Source organism: Bos taurus, chromosome 8 (assembly GCF_002263795.3).
Source record: "Bos taurus isolate L1 Dominette 01449 registration number 42190680 breed Hereford chromosome 8, ARS-UCD2.0, whole genome shotgun sequence".
NCBI classification, from domain to species: domain Eukaryota; kingdom Metazoa; phylum Chordata; class Mammalia; order Artiodactyla; family Bovidae; genus Bos; species Bos taurus.
Genome location: NC_037335.1, coordinates 63,781,211 through 63,796,806, shown reverse-complemented (window position 1 = coordinate 63,796,806; position 15,596 = coordinate 63,781,211). Strand labels below are relative to the sequence as shown.

The 15,596-nt window shown below is 47.5% G+C and overlaps 1 protein-coding gene across 2 annotated transcripts in view; it reads left to right on the top strand.

Annotated features, from left to right (window-relative positions):
• Window positions 1-14,253, top strand: part of ANKS6 (ankyrin repeat and sterile alpha motif domain containing 6) — a 54,026-nt gene extending 39,773 nt beyond the window's left edge. For both annotated transcript variants that reach the window (XM_010807996.4, XM_002689736.6), the window contains exons 14-15: window positions 1,959-2,075; window positions 9,178-14,253. In XM_010807996.4, the coding sequence (XP_010806298.2) occupies window positions 1,959-2,075; window positions 9,178-9,282 (222 nt within the window). In that variant the 3' untranslated portion in view covers window positions 9,283-14,253. The remainder of the gene's footprint in view (window positions 1-1,958; window positions 2,076-9,177) is intronic.
• Window positions 14,254-15,596: the final 1,343 nt, after the last annotated feature.

Below are 15,596 nucleotides of genomic sequence, written 5' to 3'. Positions count from 1 at the left end.
GAGTTCCTATTTGCTCTCACTCAAAATCCTAAAAGCACTTACAATCACATTTTAAAAAATTACTGTTCTGCAGTTTGGCAGTTTCTCAAAATGTTGAAGAGAATTACCATATGACCCAGTAATGCCACTCCTAGGTAGGTATATGCCCACAATAATCGAAAGCATACATTTGCACAGTGTTCACAGCAACACTATTCATAATAGCCAAAAGGCAGAAATAGCCCAAATGCCCATCAATTGATGAATGAGTAAATAAAATGTGTTATCACTCTACCTTGGAATGTAGCTTGGCCATTAAAAAGAAAGAAGTACTGATACACTCTACAAAACAGATGAGCCTTGAAGACACTGTGCTGAGAGAAAGCAGTCAGTCACAAAAGGCCACATATGGTATGACTCCATTTATATGCAATGTCCAGAATAGGCAACTCTGTAGAGACAGAAAGTAGATTAGTGGTTGCCAGGGAATGTGGGGAGGAGAGAATGGGAGTGATTGCTAATGAGTATGGGTTTTCTTTTTTGGGGTGATGAAAATGCTCTAAAATTAAGTGTGGTGACGATCGCACAACTCTGTACTAAAAAATCATTGAGTTTTACACTTTAAATGGGTGAATTGTATGGTAAGTGAATTACATCTCAATAAGATGTTAAAATTTTTACTGTCAACGAAATAAAACTCCTCAGTGGGCCCATTAGCTACCAGGGTACAGTCACTGGCTTAGAACATTCTAGTGCCCAGTTTAGTGCACGACAATGGTCACAGTTAATGTAGCACGAGAATCCCTCCTTGTCTCCAGCAAGCTTGAGACCCAGTTAAGGAGTCTGTGTTTCGGTTCAAGAAGAAGTCAGGAGTGCCACGACTTTCTTCCTTTTTTTTGCTTTTCTGCCCTATCCAGTCTGTCCTTCCTGCCTTCTCGATGCCGTAAACTTCAGTGGCAATTTTTCTCGTTGTCAAAAAAATCTTTCCTGTTTGCAGATGGCTGGCTGCTTTTATTTCATGTGTTCCGTGCTTTCTGAGGAGCTGGCCACGGGGACCCACACGCAGGCTGGGTGTGGGGTCTCTGCCTCAGGTCTGGGATGGTGGGGGGAGGGGAGTGGCCAGTAGGATCAGGGGGCAGGTGTTTTCCATCAAAACCATGTCACCTGTTCCTTCAGCCTGTCAGTGTCTTGTGATCTGAAAAGCCCCTGAGAGATGCAGGGAGCTTATCGTTATCACAGGGGCCCTCTCTGCATCTCAGAGAGAGCATGGTGTTGGGTGCGGGAGCAGACCCTTCCCCACTGATGCAAACTTGGTTCAAGATTTTTTTTTTTTAATCCAGGAAAGTAAAATGAAAATTGAAAGAAAGGGATTCTCTTGGAGCTGAGGCCCCGGCAGGGATGCCAGAAATGTTAGAATTTCTCCGGTAAAAACCAGGGATCGAACAGCTTTGAGATGCCCATTTTCTGATCCTTTCTCTGCCTCAGTTCTTCACAGTCTTTCTTGCCTTTATTGCTTCTGCTTGTTTCTTTTCTCACTCTGTCTTTCCACAGCCTGCATCTCTCTTGTCCTTGGGGGGTAAACATGGTAAGTACCACCATATACTCATATTTTCTGTACAGTATCCTATACTGTTCAAAGTGCAGCAACATTGCAATGAACTTTCTATCAGCAGGACTTGGCTTTCTACCACTCTGGTCACCCAGATTACTGTCTCAGACTTCCCTTACTTATTTTGTTTTCAGAGTCTTTCTAGAATGCACTTCTAAAAATTCCAGGGTGAGAGCTGAGGACAGTTTATTTTTAATGATATTTTCAAATAAACATTCAGCATAAAGCCGGGAATTGAAAAGTAGTAAATCATCATTAATTCACTACTAATAAGCACTAATAGCTCATAATCATGATAGTCCGGTTGTGGTTGGGAAAAAAGAGGTGTGGCACTGAGCAGATGGTAGCAAATCCCCCTCTCTCTCCCCAGGTGGATATGGAAGCATTCCTCACACTCACCGACGGCGACTTGAAGGAGCTGGGTATTAAGACAGATGGATCCAGGCAGCAGATTTTGGCAGCAATTTCTGAACTGAATGCAGGCAAGGTATTGTTCCCAATCTTTTTTTTTTTTTCTGTTTCGAACAGCTGACAGCTTCACTAGGATCCTTGGCCCTGGTGTTCCAAGGACCTTCGTGGTCTGATTTGGTCTCCCGCACATGCCTGGTGGAGGCTGGCCCCGCTCACACACTTCTCAAGGCCAGTGGGTCACTACCTTCCAGTATGTCTATTCCTTTTCCAAGACCTCTCTTCTCATAAGGTGGTTTCTCTTTAGATCCAGCTTAAATATTCCCTCCAATCATCTCAACCCACAGAGCTGGGTTTTGCCCTCTGGAGCACAGTGTTAGTTGATGAAGACAGGCCCCCAGGTCAGGCTGACCCAGCTCCTCCACTTGCAGTGACCCTGGGCAAGCCGCACCCCTCTCTGAGCCTAGCTTTCTGGTCTGGAGGGTGGGGGTGATGGGCTGGCTGACTGCCAGGACTGAGATGCTCAGCAGAGCACCTGGCACACAGAGATCTGCCAGTCACTGTTATTATTGTTGGCATCCTGCACTTTTGTCATTAGCTTTAAAGCTAAAGATTAGCAGTGCCCCCACCCACCCACCCAAAGGCACATATGCAGAAAGCAAGCAAAACACAGAGGCGAGGCACCAGTCACTCTGCGGCTGTACAGTTGCTCTTGGGCTGTTCACATTCCTTTGCCTTCTGCCTTTCCTTCTACTGTGGGCTGGATTTTTTTGTCTCTTATTCCATAGCAGCTGACTGAAAAACCCGAACAAAGTTTTTGGCCAAACCAATATTGGCCAAAATATTGCTTGCTTACATGATGCTTCTTCACATGTTGCCTTACAGCTCCTCACTCGTTGGGCAATAATGGGATGTTACCATTATAAATAGTGTCAGAGTGGACTTGTCTGCCTGTATGCTTTTTCTTCTGTTGTCTTGTTCCTCAGGCTGTGTGCCACAACATGAGGTTATGTCAGAGACTGTGACTGTTGTATGGTTCTGTCTATATGTTGCTGGGTAGGCACAGAAATACTGATCAGACCTGAAGTGACAGTGGCAAGTGAATATCCATGTAGCATTTTGTCGCTCACAGATCACTTCACGTACATTTCCTTAGTTAATTTGGGCGGCCGGTACCCGCCCACTTCCCTTGCTCAGCCCACGAGCAGAGTTGGGGATGGGGAGGGCAGATCTGTATGGAGGCAGCTTCTCCAGCCAGCCCTGCCACCCTTCCCCAACCTGCCCCTAGCCCACTCAGGTTGGGAGCTGGTTTTATTGCCATTGTTGTCATCGCTGTTTTGCTTGTCTGTAGGCTGTGGGGTGTGTTTCCCTACTAGCTCAGTGGTAAAGAATCTGCCTGCCAATGCAGGGGATGCAGATTCAATCCTTGGGTCAGAAAGATTCCCCTGGAGAAAGAAATGGCACCCCACGCCAGTATTCTTGCCTGGGAAATCCCATGGACAGAGCAGCCTGGCTGGCTACAGTCCATGGGGTCACAAAGAGTCAGACACGACTTAAGAGACTAGCCAGCAACATCAAGGCTGTGAAGTGAGCCTTCCAAATGTTGTGGTTGGCATTGCTACCCATGCATGTGAGCCTGAGCATTTTTCTGCAGGTCTTTGCTGTGTGTTCTTTCTGCTTTGTAAGGTCCCTTCCTTGATTCTGTTCACCTGTCCTGGACACTCACTGCCTCACTTTACAGAGAGGGAAGCAGAGGCTCCAAGAGGCACTGTGAGTCCTGACTCCCAGACCAGCACCATTTCTGCTCTTCCCTTAGACATGAAGGGCAGGAGGTGGGCAGGTCTTGGCTGCTGGGAAGGGTTCATCCAGGGAACAGAAACCTTAGGGTGGCTTACTGTGGGTGGATCACCCGAAGCCAGCACCAAAGTCTTTGGACCATTGATTTATTCATGAAAAAATTGTCCTTTGACTCTCTGCCATGTCCCAGGTACTGTGTGAGTGCTGAGCACGGAGAATCACTCTGAGCCCAGCACTGCTCTGAGCACATCATTTCTAGTCATTCATGTCACCCTCACGGAAGGCCCCTGAGGTTGGTTCCAGTTTACAGACGTGGGAACTGAGGCACAGAGAGGTCAGAGAACTTGCCCGTAATCACCCAGTCAGTAAGTGGCAGAGCCAGGATTAGAACCCAGTGTCTGTGTCCTGACCCGTGTGCTGTCCTGCCTTGATGTAATCCACCAGCACAGGAGAGGCGAACTGTGCTGGGAGAGCTCCCGGTGAGAGGGTGGGGCCTGGAAGACATCCCCGAGGAAGGGCAGGAGGGCCGCCATCTGAAGGAAGATGAGAACCGCCTGGCACAGGGGTAGAAGAAGGGTACCGGCAGAGGGAAGCGCACGTGCACAGGTGCTGCGCTGACGTGTGTGGTGTATTTAAAGAACTAACGGGCCTTCCCTGGTGGTCCCTACGGCTCCAGGCTTTCACTACAGGAGGCACGGGTTCAATCCCTAAGGGAACTAAGATCCCACATGCTCTGCAGTGTGGCCAAAAGTTTTTAAAAATTAATTAACGAAAAGAACTGAAGAAGTGGCTGAATCATGGAGAGCAAGGAGCCTGGTGTGAGAGGAGGCCAGAGGGGACAGATTAGGGCTCCAAGCGTGGTCGAGGGTAACCCAGGCAAATACACAGAGGCTTGTGTGAGAGGACAAGGTGAGTGACGGTGAGGAGGCTCTAGCTCAGGAGTTAGGACCCTTCCTTCTTCAGGCCTGCAAGGGCCAGACGTGTGAGCCAAGGAGAGGATGGAGGTGAGGGAAGAAAGCCTGGACCAGTCAAAAAGGAAGGACAAAAGAGGTTCTAGATGGAGGGGCAGTAAGGATCTTAGAGGGCGTGGAAAGACCGGAGCTGGGTGTCACTGGAGCAGGGTCTGAGTCTTGGTAGATGATAACTGCCAGCATTTCTGAAACCTCCCCTCTGCTGTCTGTGGCATGGCCTCTTTGGTCCAGAATCACAAAAAGAATACACACTGGGTTAGTTTGCAAATCTTAGGCAACTTAATAGTCATCGTCAGAGTGGATGATAGGACGTCTTGAGCCCCACTCCAAAGGAGGGTATTTTTCTTAAAGTTTGTACAGACTAGGACATTTTTTATAGTTTTCTCTCAAATCCATTGGCCTCCCCCTTCTCCTTGTTTACTAAACAGGGTCCCATCAAGAGAAGCAGAGTAACAGCTGTTGGTGATTGTCATAGTTCAGGCTGCAAAACAAAGTACCTTAGATGGGGTGGCTTATAAATTGAAGTTTAATTCTCACAGTATGGAGACTGGGGGTCCAAGATCAGGGTGCCAGAGTGGTTGAGTTTGGTGAGGCTCCTCTTCCAAGTTGCACGTTGCCACCTTCTCAATTCCTCATGTGGCCCAAAATAGAAGCAAAATCTCTCTTTCTCTCTTCTCGTAAGGACATGGATGGCATCACGGGAGCCCCACCCTTATGACCTCACCTAATCCTAATCATCTTCCAAAGGCCCCACCGCCTAACACCACCATCACTTGAGGGGTTAGGGTTTCAACACAGGACACAAACATTTAACCCATAACAAAGATCTTCCTTGGGGCCCTCAGCTGAACACCTCCCAGCTGAAAGATCCCAGGTGCTTCCAACATGCCAAGACATCCATGTCCTCCCCACAGGCACCACCCTGCAAAGTCAAGCTATCCCCCATGGAGATCGGTGCAAAGGGAAGGGGCTGATCTGAACCGATAGCTGTATAGTAGCCCTGTTACTGGAGGGTCAGCTGTGCCAGGCAGAATGCTGTGGAAATGAGGACCATGTGCATCAACTGTATCTGAGAGCAAAGATGTGATTGGGAGAAGCTGAATGTCACAAAAGCAAGTGTATCTTCCCTACTCTAGGTCACCATTGCAAGTCTGTGCTGCTTCTTAGAAAGAGCAAAGTATTTCTCAGACTGAGTGTGGCTTCTAAGAGCTCTTTTGATGCCTGGGGCCGCTTCTCTTCTGGGCTGGACCCGCCTGACCCTGACTCCTGTCTCTTTGATTGCTCCAGGGCATGAGCTTCTCCTAACATTCATCCTTTTACTTCTGAAACCCAACCTTGGCCAAGAGAGTACCCACTGTGGTTCAAATGCTCTATATGTATCTGAGAACTCAGGACATGTGGGAGAGGATAAGCCCAGCTCTCCTTGCCCCCTTGCCCCCATGTCTTTCTAGCTGCAGTCCACAACACACTGGGGGCTTGTGGAATCAATTTTTTAGTAGTTCATGAGCAGCATTTTAACAAGGGAAATAGAATAGAGTAGAAAATATCAACATTCTCTGCAGGTAAGAAGACTAAAGCTTGTTTCAGTTGCATCAATTTACATGGGTTGTGATGTAAAATGTATTTCTTACATAATCAAAAAAGTTTGAATATTTTAGCCAAAAAAAAATTGTTTTAATGAATATTCACCCAAAACCTGGCTCAGCCATATGAATATTAGCAAAGCAGTGTGGCCCCTCAGCCTGCAAACCATTTGACTTTCTGATGAACCCACCTCAGCATTCGAGTTATGAATAAGCAGAGTCTGCTTATTAGTGTGTTAGTTTCAAACAGGTTTATATATTGGAGAAGTTTAACCAGAAATGATAGCCTGAGTTTCACCTTTAGTTGGTCCTAAGCCATTGCTTCTTTCCATTCCTATTTTTTTGTGATTATCAAAGCTGTGTATATTCATTGTACTAAATGTATGCAGTACCAGAAAGGGGAAAAAGAACTTACAAAGGAATCACAATCTAGCCACCCAAAGACCAACGCTGTTGGTATTTGGGAAGATCACTCTGCAGTGTTTTGTGCTGAGTATTTTTCTTTATGTGGCTGAGATAAATTTAAATCTATAATTTTATATTCTACTTACTGCATTTAATGTTAAATATATGCAGTTACCCATGTCATTAAGAACTCTTTTTTAATATAATAAGTTTGTTAGGATGTACTAAAATTATTTTTCTTTAATCCCTACTTGTTGGATACGTAGATATCCAAACTTTTATAAATAGTGCTGCAGTGGGCAACTTCGTGTATGAGCCTTTCTAATTATCTCCTCAGAATAGATATCTAAAAAAAAAAGAAAAACTGAAATTTATGGAGTCAAATAGTCTAAATCGAGGTATATAGTACTTCATCCTGAAATACCTTCCAGAAGGAGCTAGTAAACATCTGCACCAGCTGTGGATATAAGTTCCAGAGGCACCCTTGCCAGCACTGGATGCTATCCATTTGCTTTTTAATTTTTATTAATTTGATAGGCCAAGAAGTATGCCTTGTGTTAATTTGCATTTCTTTAACTACTAGATAGACTGAACATGTTTTTTTTCTACTTTTAATGGCCATTTGCTTTTTTCTTTTGAGAATTATCTGGATGGTCCTTTGAAGCCTGGGGTTTTTAAAGGGCAATTATCATTATCATCTTCAATCAGCTGTGGATGCAGGGAGCGATTATGGTTTTCATCATCTACGGCTCACTCCTGAGGTTAGGAGCGCGCTGGAACCCTGTCTCACCCTGACCTCATTTCTCAAGCAATTAAGGCTGAGGTGGTCTAATAATAACATGGCTGTCATCCCCTCTATTTATTTTTTAGCCCTCTGCAGTCTGCACAGTGTCACCCCCGTTCATTATCTCAGGTTGAGCCACATCACAGCACCAGCATGCAATGCCTTCCCCCTGTTAGAGATGTAGAAACTCAGCAGCATGGGGTCACGCCTGGGACAGAGTGAGTGGTGGAGTAGGGATTCGGGGTCCTCTGACCCTACCTCTGATGTTCTGACCTTTGCCCCATAGCCTTTAGGTGTGTGTTGATGGAATCCTGAAGGCACTTTTCCAGGTGTCTGGGATGGATTGTGTGAAGGGAGACTCTTCTGCCCTTCTGGTGTCCAGGAGCCTCATCAGCAGTAGAGGTCCCTGCTTGGGGATCTGGAAAGGGCAGTCCATGAAATGAAAGAAGAGGAAGGTTAAAGTCTAGTCATGTTTGGTAGAGGTTTTTTTTCCCCCCCTACTCTTGGCAGGGAATAGATTTCCAGAGATTATTCACTTTTTATTTGCTTTATTTTTTAAAAAATTTATTGAAGGATACTTGCTTTACAATATTGTGCTGGTTTCTGCCATACATCATCATGAATCAGCCACAGGCACACATATGTCCCCTCCCTCTTGAACCTCCTTCCCATCTCCCATCCCATCCCACCCCTCTAGGTTGTCACGGAACACTGGGTTGAGCTCCCTGTGTCACACAGCAAACTCCCACTGGCTGTCTATTTTATTTTAGAGTTTGACCACATGTATTTGTTGGTTTAAAAAAAATTTTTTTTTAATTTACACTGCTGCCCTCTGAGGTCAGGACATGCCAGCCTCCTGCTACCCACCCACAGCCCAATGTCAGCAGCACCCTTTGAGTTACAATTATCATCTTCATTTTATAGAAAGTAAGTCACAGAGAGATGCAGTACCTAGTTCCAGGTAACCCAGCTTGTAAATGGGGAGAGGTTGGGATTTGAACCCAGGCTGTTTGATTCCAGTCTCTGTTATTAATCTCTGTGTATCACTGCCTCTCAGTTATATATTCAGTAAAGATGTTCTTTGGATTTAAAGAAATGTCCACATCCCCCCTCTTTTCCCATCTTAAAATGTGTGTGTAAAGGGTGGCAACTAGGAGGGGAGTCTGCAAGGATGGGGTGAGAAGTGAATCACTATGGAGACGGACCTGTCATCTTTTGGACAAAGGGGAGTCAAGGCAGTTCAGATCTGAGTCTGTATCAGAAAGTTCGGCTCCTGGAAAATTCCCTGGAAATGTGATGGCTAGAAATATGCACAGAGCAGGGCAGGGTAGGAGATGTCCGTTCTGGGCCAAATGACCCAGGATAAGTCATGCCTGCTGTCTGGGTTCTGCCAGTCCTTCTCTGGGAGATTGGACCTCTGCATCTTGGGGGGCTCTCCAGCCCTGGCATGCTGTGTTTGTGGGTGCTGACTCAGAATGTTTTTATTAAACCCAGTGCTCTTTCAATTAGGTAATTTGTTTTCTCCAAGACGCCCATGGGTTTTTCAAGTATGAGTTAAATGTTAACAGCACTATGTCAACTGAATTAATGGTTAAAAGATTTAACAAGACTTTCTCTGTCTGTTTTCAATTTCCCCCACAGGGACGCGAGAGACAGATTTTACAGGAAACCATTCACAATTTCCACTCTTCCTTCGAGAGTAGCGCCAGCAACACCAGGGCCCCTGGAAACAATCCCTGCACGTGACCCTCCTCCTTGTGGTCAGCAGCGTGAGCTTTCTGAATCTCAGTATCCTCTTCACATGGCCGATGCTCCCACCATCATCAGACCTTCCCCATTGCCTGAAACACACTATGCCTTGGCACACCACTGTGCCTTAGTCCCCAAACACCCATTTCCCCCTCCCTGCTGGAGTAGTTGGTGATGCTTGTTGCTGTAACAAAAGTCCGACACGGTAGAGACTTATTCTCCCATGAAGTCCAATGTGGCTGCTTCTGCTTGGCAGAAGCACATGGTGATTCAGGGACCCTGCTCTTTTCATCTGTGGCTCTGCCATTCCTGGGAGCTTCCGAGTCTTTGTTTCTGGCTGGCAGAGGGGAAAGGGATGGTGAAGAAGGCATATAGCCATTTCTTAGCTGTCTTGCTCTTAACTGCTCACATTCCACTGGTTCCTCCATCTTATGTCCCATCGGCCACTCATAGTCATGTGGCCCCACCTGGATGCAGAGGAGACTTGGAAGTGTAGTCGTTGTTCCAGTAGTGGCCTCATAATACAGAACTCTGTACTTAGATGGGGAAACACATATTTTGGGGCAAGATTAGCCACTCTTCCATATTTCCCTTAGACCTTCTAACATATCCCTAATGGTTCCTAATGTCGCCTATCAAATGAAGCCTTTCTCCGCTCCCTTACACAGAACTCACTCCTCCAGCCACTGGGGCCCCTCACTGTTCTGTGTGATGACTCTGCTTTAGCACGTCTCTGCACCTGCTGTAGGCAACACACAACAGCTGTTCAGGATGTGTATGTTGAATGCATTTTTCTTTCTTGCAGAGGCAGCCTTTTATATAGGAAAAAGGGGGAGGCCCAAGGTGTCACCTTGAGGGATCTCTTTTCCTTCCGGACCTTCAGTCTCCTTGTCTGTGGTCAGGCAATACAATGCTCTGATATTCCATGCTGCTCACCCCGTAACACTGTAGGGCTTTTCCACTTTGAGCGGGAGCAGAAGACTCTTATATATTCTATTGTAGAGGGACTTAGGTGCTCACACTTTCTAGGCGAATTTGGAATTTTTCCTCAGGTCACATTCCTCAGGAGGGAGTCAGCTCGTGTAGTTTTCTACTGTGTCATATTCTGGGAAAGGGACTTTGACTTTTAGGTCCAACAGGTTTCTGAAATGTTTTCAAGCATGTAATTCATTCAACCAACACTTGCTGCGTTTCTGCCATGTGCTGGGGGTGCTGAGATGAGTCAGATCCAGTCCCCACCCTTGAGGACCCTGATGGTAAGAGAAGATGTGAATGGATGGTCCTGTCCTGAGGGGGAGCACGGACAAGTGGAGAGAGCGTGTGCTCTGGACTCAGGCTCAGCGTTCTGGTCCAGCCCCGCGGCTAGCCAGCTGTGTGGCCAGGGTCAGGTAACTTGGCTTCTCTGTTGGTGCTTAGAGCCAGCGTGCGTCAAGTACCTGATCTGTGGGACATGCACAGTGGATGGGAGCCTTTGCAGAGTTGTCACCTTTACTGTGATCTCTGCTTGGCTGCACACTGGTCTCCTTAGGAGGTACAGCTTCTCATCTCCCCCTCTCCTGGCCATGAGCGCCCCTTCCCCCTCTGCTGGCTGCTAGAGGCAGTCATGACCGTGCTTCCTGGAGTCTCATTGTGTTCTCCCTCGCGTCCGTCGATCCAGCAGGTGCTATTCCTCCTTCATCCTCCCACCTGTAGAAGCCACCTTCCCACATAACTGGAGAAAGAGGTTTTGTTTTAGACATCACTGACAGACGCCTTAATAAATGTTCCTCGCATCCCAACCTTCTCTAAGGAGACACAATCACTGAGCACCTATTTTGTGCGGCTGCTGGACTCCAGTGTCATCTCTCCTCACCACCAGCCTGGGGGCTGGCATGGTTTAACCTCATCCTGCATGCTGGGGACACAGACACAGAGGAGTGGAGCTGCAGGCCAGTTCCCCAGCCGGGAAGGAGCGGAGCTGGCTGAGACCTGGGTCTAGTGGGCTTCTGAGGCCATGCTTTTGCCGATTCTCATAGACTCCTGGGGCTAGAGGCACCAGGGATTCTCGTGGTTTTAACGTATTCATATCTTCAGAGCCTATCAGTATGTGTAGGGTTGTTTGTCCCTAAAATACACATGGACCCCTGAGTTAGGTGCTGTGAGGTTTTGTGTCCGTTCTTTGCTGGTCTCCTGCCCTTTTCGTCACTCCTGTATTTGCACAGCTGTCACTTGGGTAAGTTTGATAGAATCTGTGTGACATGCAGGAGTCGTGCTGGGAGTCAGCTTTCCACAAATGCACACCTCCAAGATCTCATCTAGTGACCCCAGGCAGATAGTCTGCTCATTCTCATTTGGCAGATGGGAAAACAGGCTCACAGCAGCTGCTTCCTTCATCTTTTTCACTGGACTCAGTGGTTCTGAGTCTTTTTCTCCCAGGAAGTTTGTGGGCTGGTTGGTGAGAGATCCTTGGCACCCTTTCTGGACCATGGTCACCCACTTCCTGGTGGCCCTATGAGGTGATCCATCAGCATTCCTCAAAGTACGTTCTTTGAAACCCTACTTCCATAAAATGTTAACAGGTTTTTTAATAAAAAATAAAGGGAGAGGGAATGTATATGTGCCAGTGGGGGTGAGGCTCTGTGGTTAATAGGTTAGGCAGATACTGGGTCAAAACCCAGTCACATAATTTTTGCTATATACACCTCAGAATCCTTAGAACTCCACACATGGAGGAGTAGCTCAGTCATGTCCAAGTCTTTGCCACCCAGGCTGCAGCACACCAGTCTTCCCTGTCCTTCACCATCTCCTGGAGTTTGCTCAAACTCATGGCCATTGAGTCGATATGACTGGTAGCATTTCCCACATGTTTGATCACAGAATGCTGCTTCACAGCACTCTTACCAGACGGGTTCCCTGAACACTGTCAGGGAAACCCTCCTGTGACTGGGCAGCAGTCATGAGGCCTCACAGCAGCTGGGGGTGGGCCCAGGGGCACTCAAGGCCCTCAGCTGGGTCAGGGTCTTTGGTAAACTGCCTCTTCCCAGCAGCTCTCTGCTTGGCAGTGGGACATCATGGTGAGGGCATCCTCTGATGGAGAGGATCTGAGCAGGATCCTGCTCAGGGGGCTCTGCATCCACGGTGTCTCCTGCAGGGTCAGATCATCATTTCCCAGTGCTGGTACAGTGTGCTATCTGGCAAGTGCTGCGTGTCTGAGCCCTGTCCCCAGTGGCCAGGAGAAGGCTCCCACCTCCTTGCTTCAGCACTAGACCATTACATGGAGGCCGCAAGTTTTGCAAGAAGACATTTACTTTTTCATTCACCGTACATTTACTGAGCATTTACCCTGTGCCATCCTCTCCTTGTGCTTTGGATTCAGAGATGAAAAAAACTCACCTCTGCTCTTAGAATCCACATAGCATAGAAGAGACAAGCACATAAGTGCCTACAAGCAATCATAATAAAGGTGTGTGCTTTATAAAGGTGAGGACATCGTGGGTGACAGCTCAGGTCGGCATGGATGTGCCCTGTTCGAAAGACTGGGTCCAAAAGGGTGAGTCAGCACAGCTGGCAGGTGGGGAAGAGAAAGTGCTCCCCAGTTGGGGGGACAGTGTGTGAAGGCAGGCAGTGTATGACATTTATGGGTTAAACATTGGGGTATATTGCTGCTGCTGCTGCTAAATCACTTCAGTCATGTCCGACTCTGCGACCCCATAGACGGCAGCCCACTAGGCTCCTCCGTCCATGGGATTTTCCAGGCAAGAGTTCTGGAGTGGGGTGCCATTGCCTTCTCCCTGGGGTATGTTAGATATCTGTTATTCCAATTTTTGGTTCTTTTCTTTGAACGCATAGCACCGATATAGCCAGTCCTAGCACTGGGTTCTGGCTCAGCCTCATCTTAATGGGTTCTGTGTTTCTTCCCCTCCTTGAGCCTGGGTTTCCCTTTTGGTTCCCGGGGGGGAGTGTTCTGAGGGTCAGGTGAAGGTGAAGACCCTTTTCATACTATGTGGAGCTCTGCAGATGGGAGAAATCTCCATGATGGTTGCCTATTTGAAATCTTCTATTAATCCCTCTGCCTACTCCTGCTTGCCCTGATGTAGTCGGGCTGGGTGGGTGGGGCCAGAAGCAGCAGCCTCCAGCCAGAGCTAGCCACAGCTTGGGTGGCTCTGCTGGCATTGGAGCCCTGAAGCGGTGAGGGTTGGAGGTGGATCCCCACCCTCCAGCTGTGGCCAACTCTGGTGTTTATGTCACTGGGATTCCCACCAAGGTGGACAGAAAGCAGCAGGAAGGCCTTCCAGCCTGATTGCAGCAGCTGATCCAGGGCAAAAAGGAAGCAGGAAACCCCTCCAGTTTGTTCTTGCCTCAGAGCTGCCTATGGACACTGCCCAGCAGGCCAGACCCGGGCTAGACAGTTGTGGACATCTACACTGACCTTCCAAGAAAGCACATCTCGAGGGCTTGGAACCCTTCCTAGGAAGATTCTGCAGCCCAGACTGAAGGTGTTGTAAAGCACCACCTGTACTTTTTTCAGGCAAGGTAATCAGACAACAGATTCTATTCAGCATATAAAGAGACCTGATTCTTTCCCTGTTGAAGTCAGTACCAAATTCGGCAGGACCAGCCAGGGACTGAATCTCCTCCCTAGGGGAGATGGGTGGTAAGTCCCCTTTTCAGCTTCCTTCCTAAGGCAGGGACCACCCAGGGCCCGTCCTCAGGGTCCTTCCTGCCCAGTAGGTTGAGCCAACTGCCTTCCGTGTAAGGTCCCTCCCAGTTCCCGTTGGAACTGCCTCTGTGGGGCTCATGGACACAGGGCATGGCCTTCCTCTTTTGGGAGACCTTGTCCCACTGTCCAGGTGGCAGGGACAGGGTTTGACCTCAGCAGAGCCCCTGGATCCTCTGATAAGAGACCAAAATGCTGTTTTGTTTCAGCCCTGCTGTGTGTTCCTGTGTTCCTTACCATTAAACACTTCTTTCTGTTATTGTTCTTTCATACAGGGACTTGATTCTTTGAAGTATTTTTTGTTTGCCAAATGTATATTAAATAATGTCTTCTCACTTTGATTTTGCTCATAGAAGGTATAAAATGCTGCTCAGATTTCTTCCAGTGAGAACTTTTACGGAGCAAGTGCCTATGGTGTGCTGGGCACTTCTGTAGCCTCACCTTCATGATAATCTCATGAGTCTGCCTTAAAATCCCTTTTCCACCAATTTGGTGAGCGTGGCATACATATTAACTTCACCAAGGTTGCCCTGTAACGGGGGAAGGTTGATTTGAATGCAGACCTCAGCTCTGAATTCTCCCCATGCTATCTTGCTGACTTTCCACACAGAAATGTTGAACTGGGATAAGCCAAGCCAACCACAAAACAAAACTTTGTTAGTCTTTATAGCTTGTTCACAACTTTTTCTGTGTGTGTAGGAGGAGAGGTGTTTATGAAATACTATAATACTATACATACACACACACACACACACACCCATACAGCTTGGAGATTCTCTTTGTTTCTGCTAAGAATCTTCACAAATTGGGGGACTCCCTTATCTCTACCTCTTCTGCTCTCAGTGTCTCATGTTGGCTGTGTTCAGCCCTATAGAGCATTTGGGAGACAGAAAGTAGCATAGGTCCCAGTCCCAAAACAAGTGAAAGGAGGCCAATGTCTGTGAGACCCCCAGAGTGGGGAGCAAAGACTGGGGAGACTGGGAGTAGGACCAACTCTCCATGAGGAAGAACATTTCAGGGACCAGGGCTACCTAGAAAGGAGAGCATCCCCCAGATGGGCCCCCAGAGGCTGCTCAAGCCCAAGGCAGCTGGAGAGGGAAACTCAGACTTTGGATGCAGATTGGACCAGGCAAGTGTTTGCCAAACGACCCAATGGTGGAGGTGATAGGAAAAGAAGTACAAGGCAAAGAGTTTACCTGACTCGAAATATACTCATTTTATGAGGTTGGCCTTATTCCTGACGCAAGTCCCTATTACTTTGGTGGGGGTGGTGGTCATGGTAGTTTTAGTTTTAGAGGTGTGTGAAATCCAAAATCTGAGAAACATTGTTCTAGCTCACTTTTGAGTTCCAGCCTCCTGAGTCTGTGAAAATCTGTAAAAAGAAGGGGAAGTGGTTCCTCAATAAATATCAAACTTCCATATGACCCAGCAACTCTACTCCTTCCCCAAAGAATTGAAAATAGATAGTCGAGCAAAAACTTGTATGCAAATATTCATAGCAGCACAATTCACAATAGCCACAAGGTAGAAATAACCCAAATGGCCATCAGTGGATGAATGGATATACAAAAGTGGGATTAGCCACACAGTGCAGTATTGTTCAGCCATAGAAGTA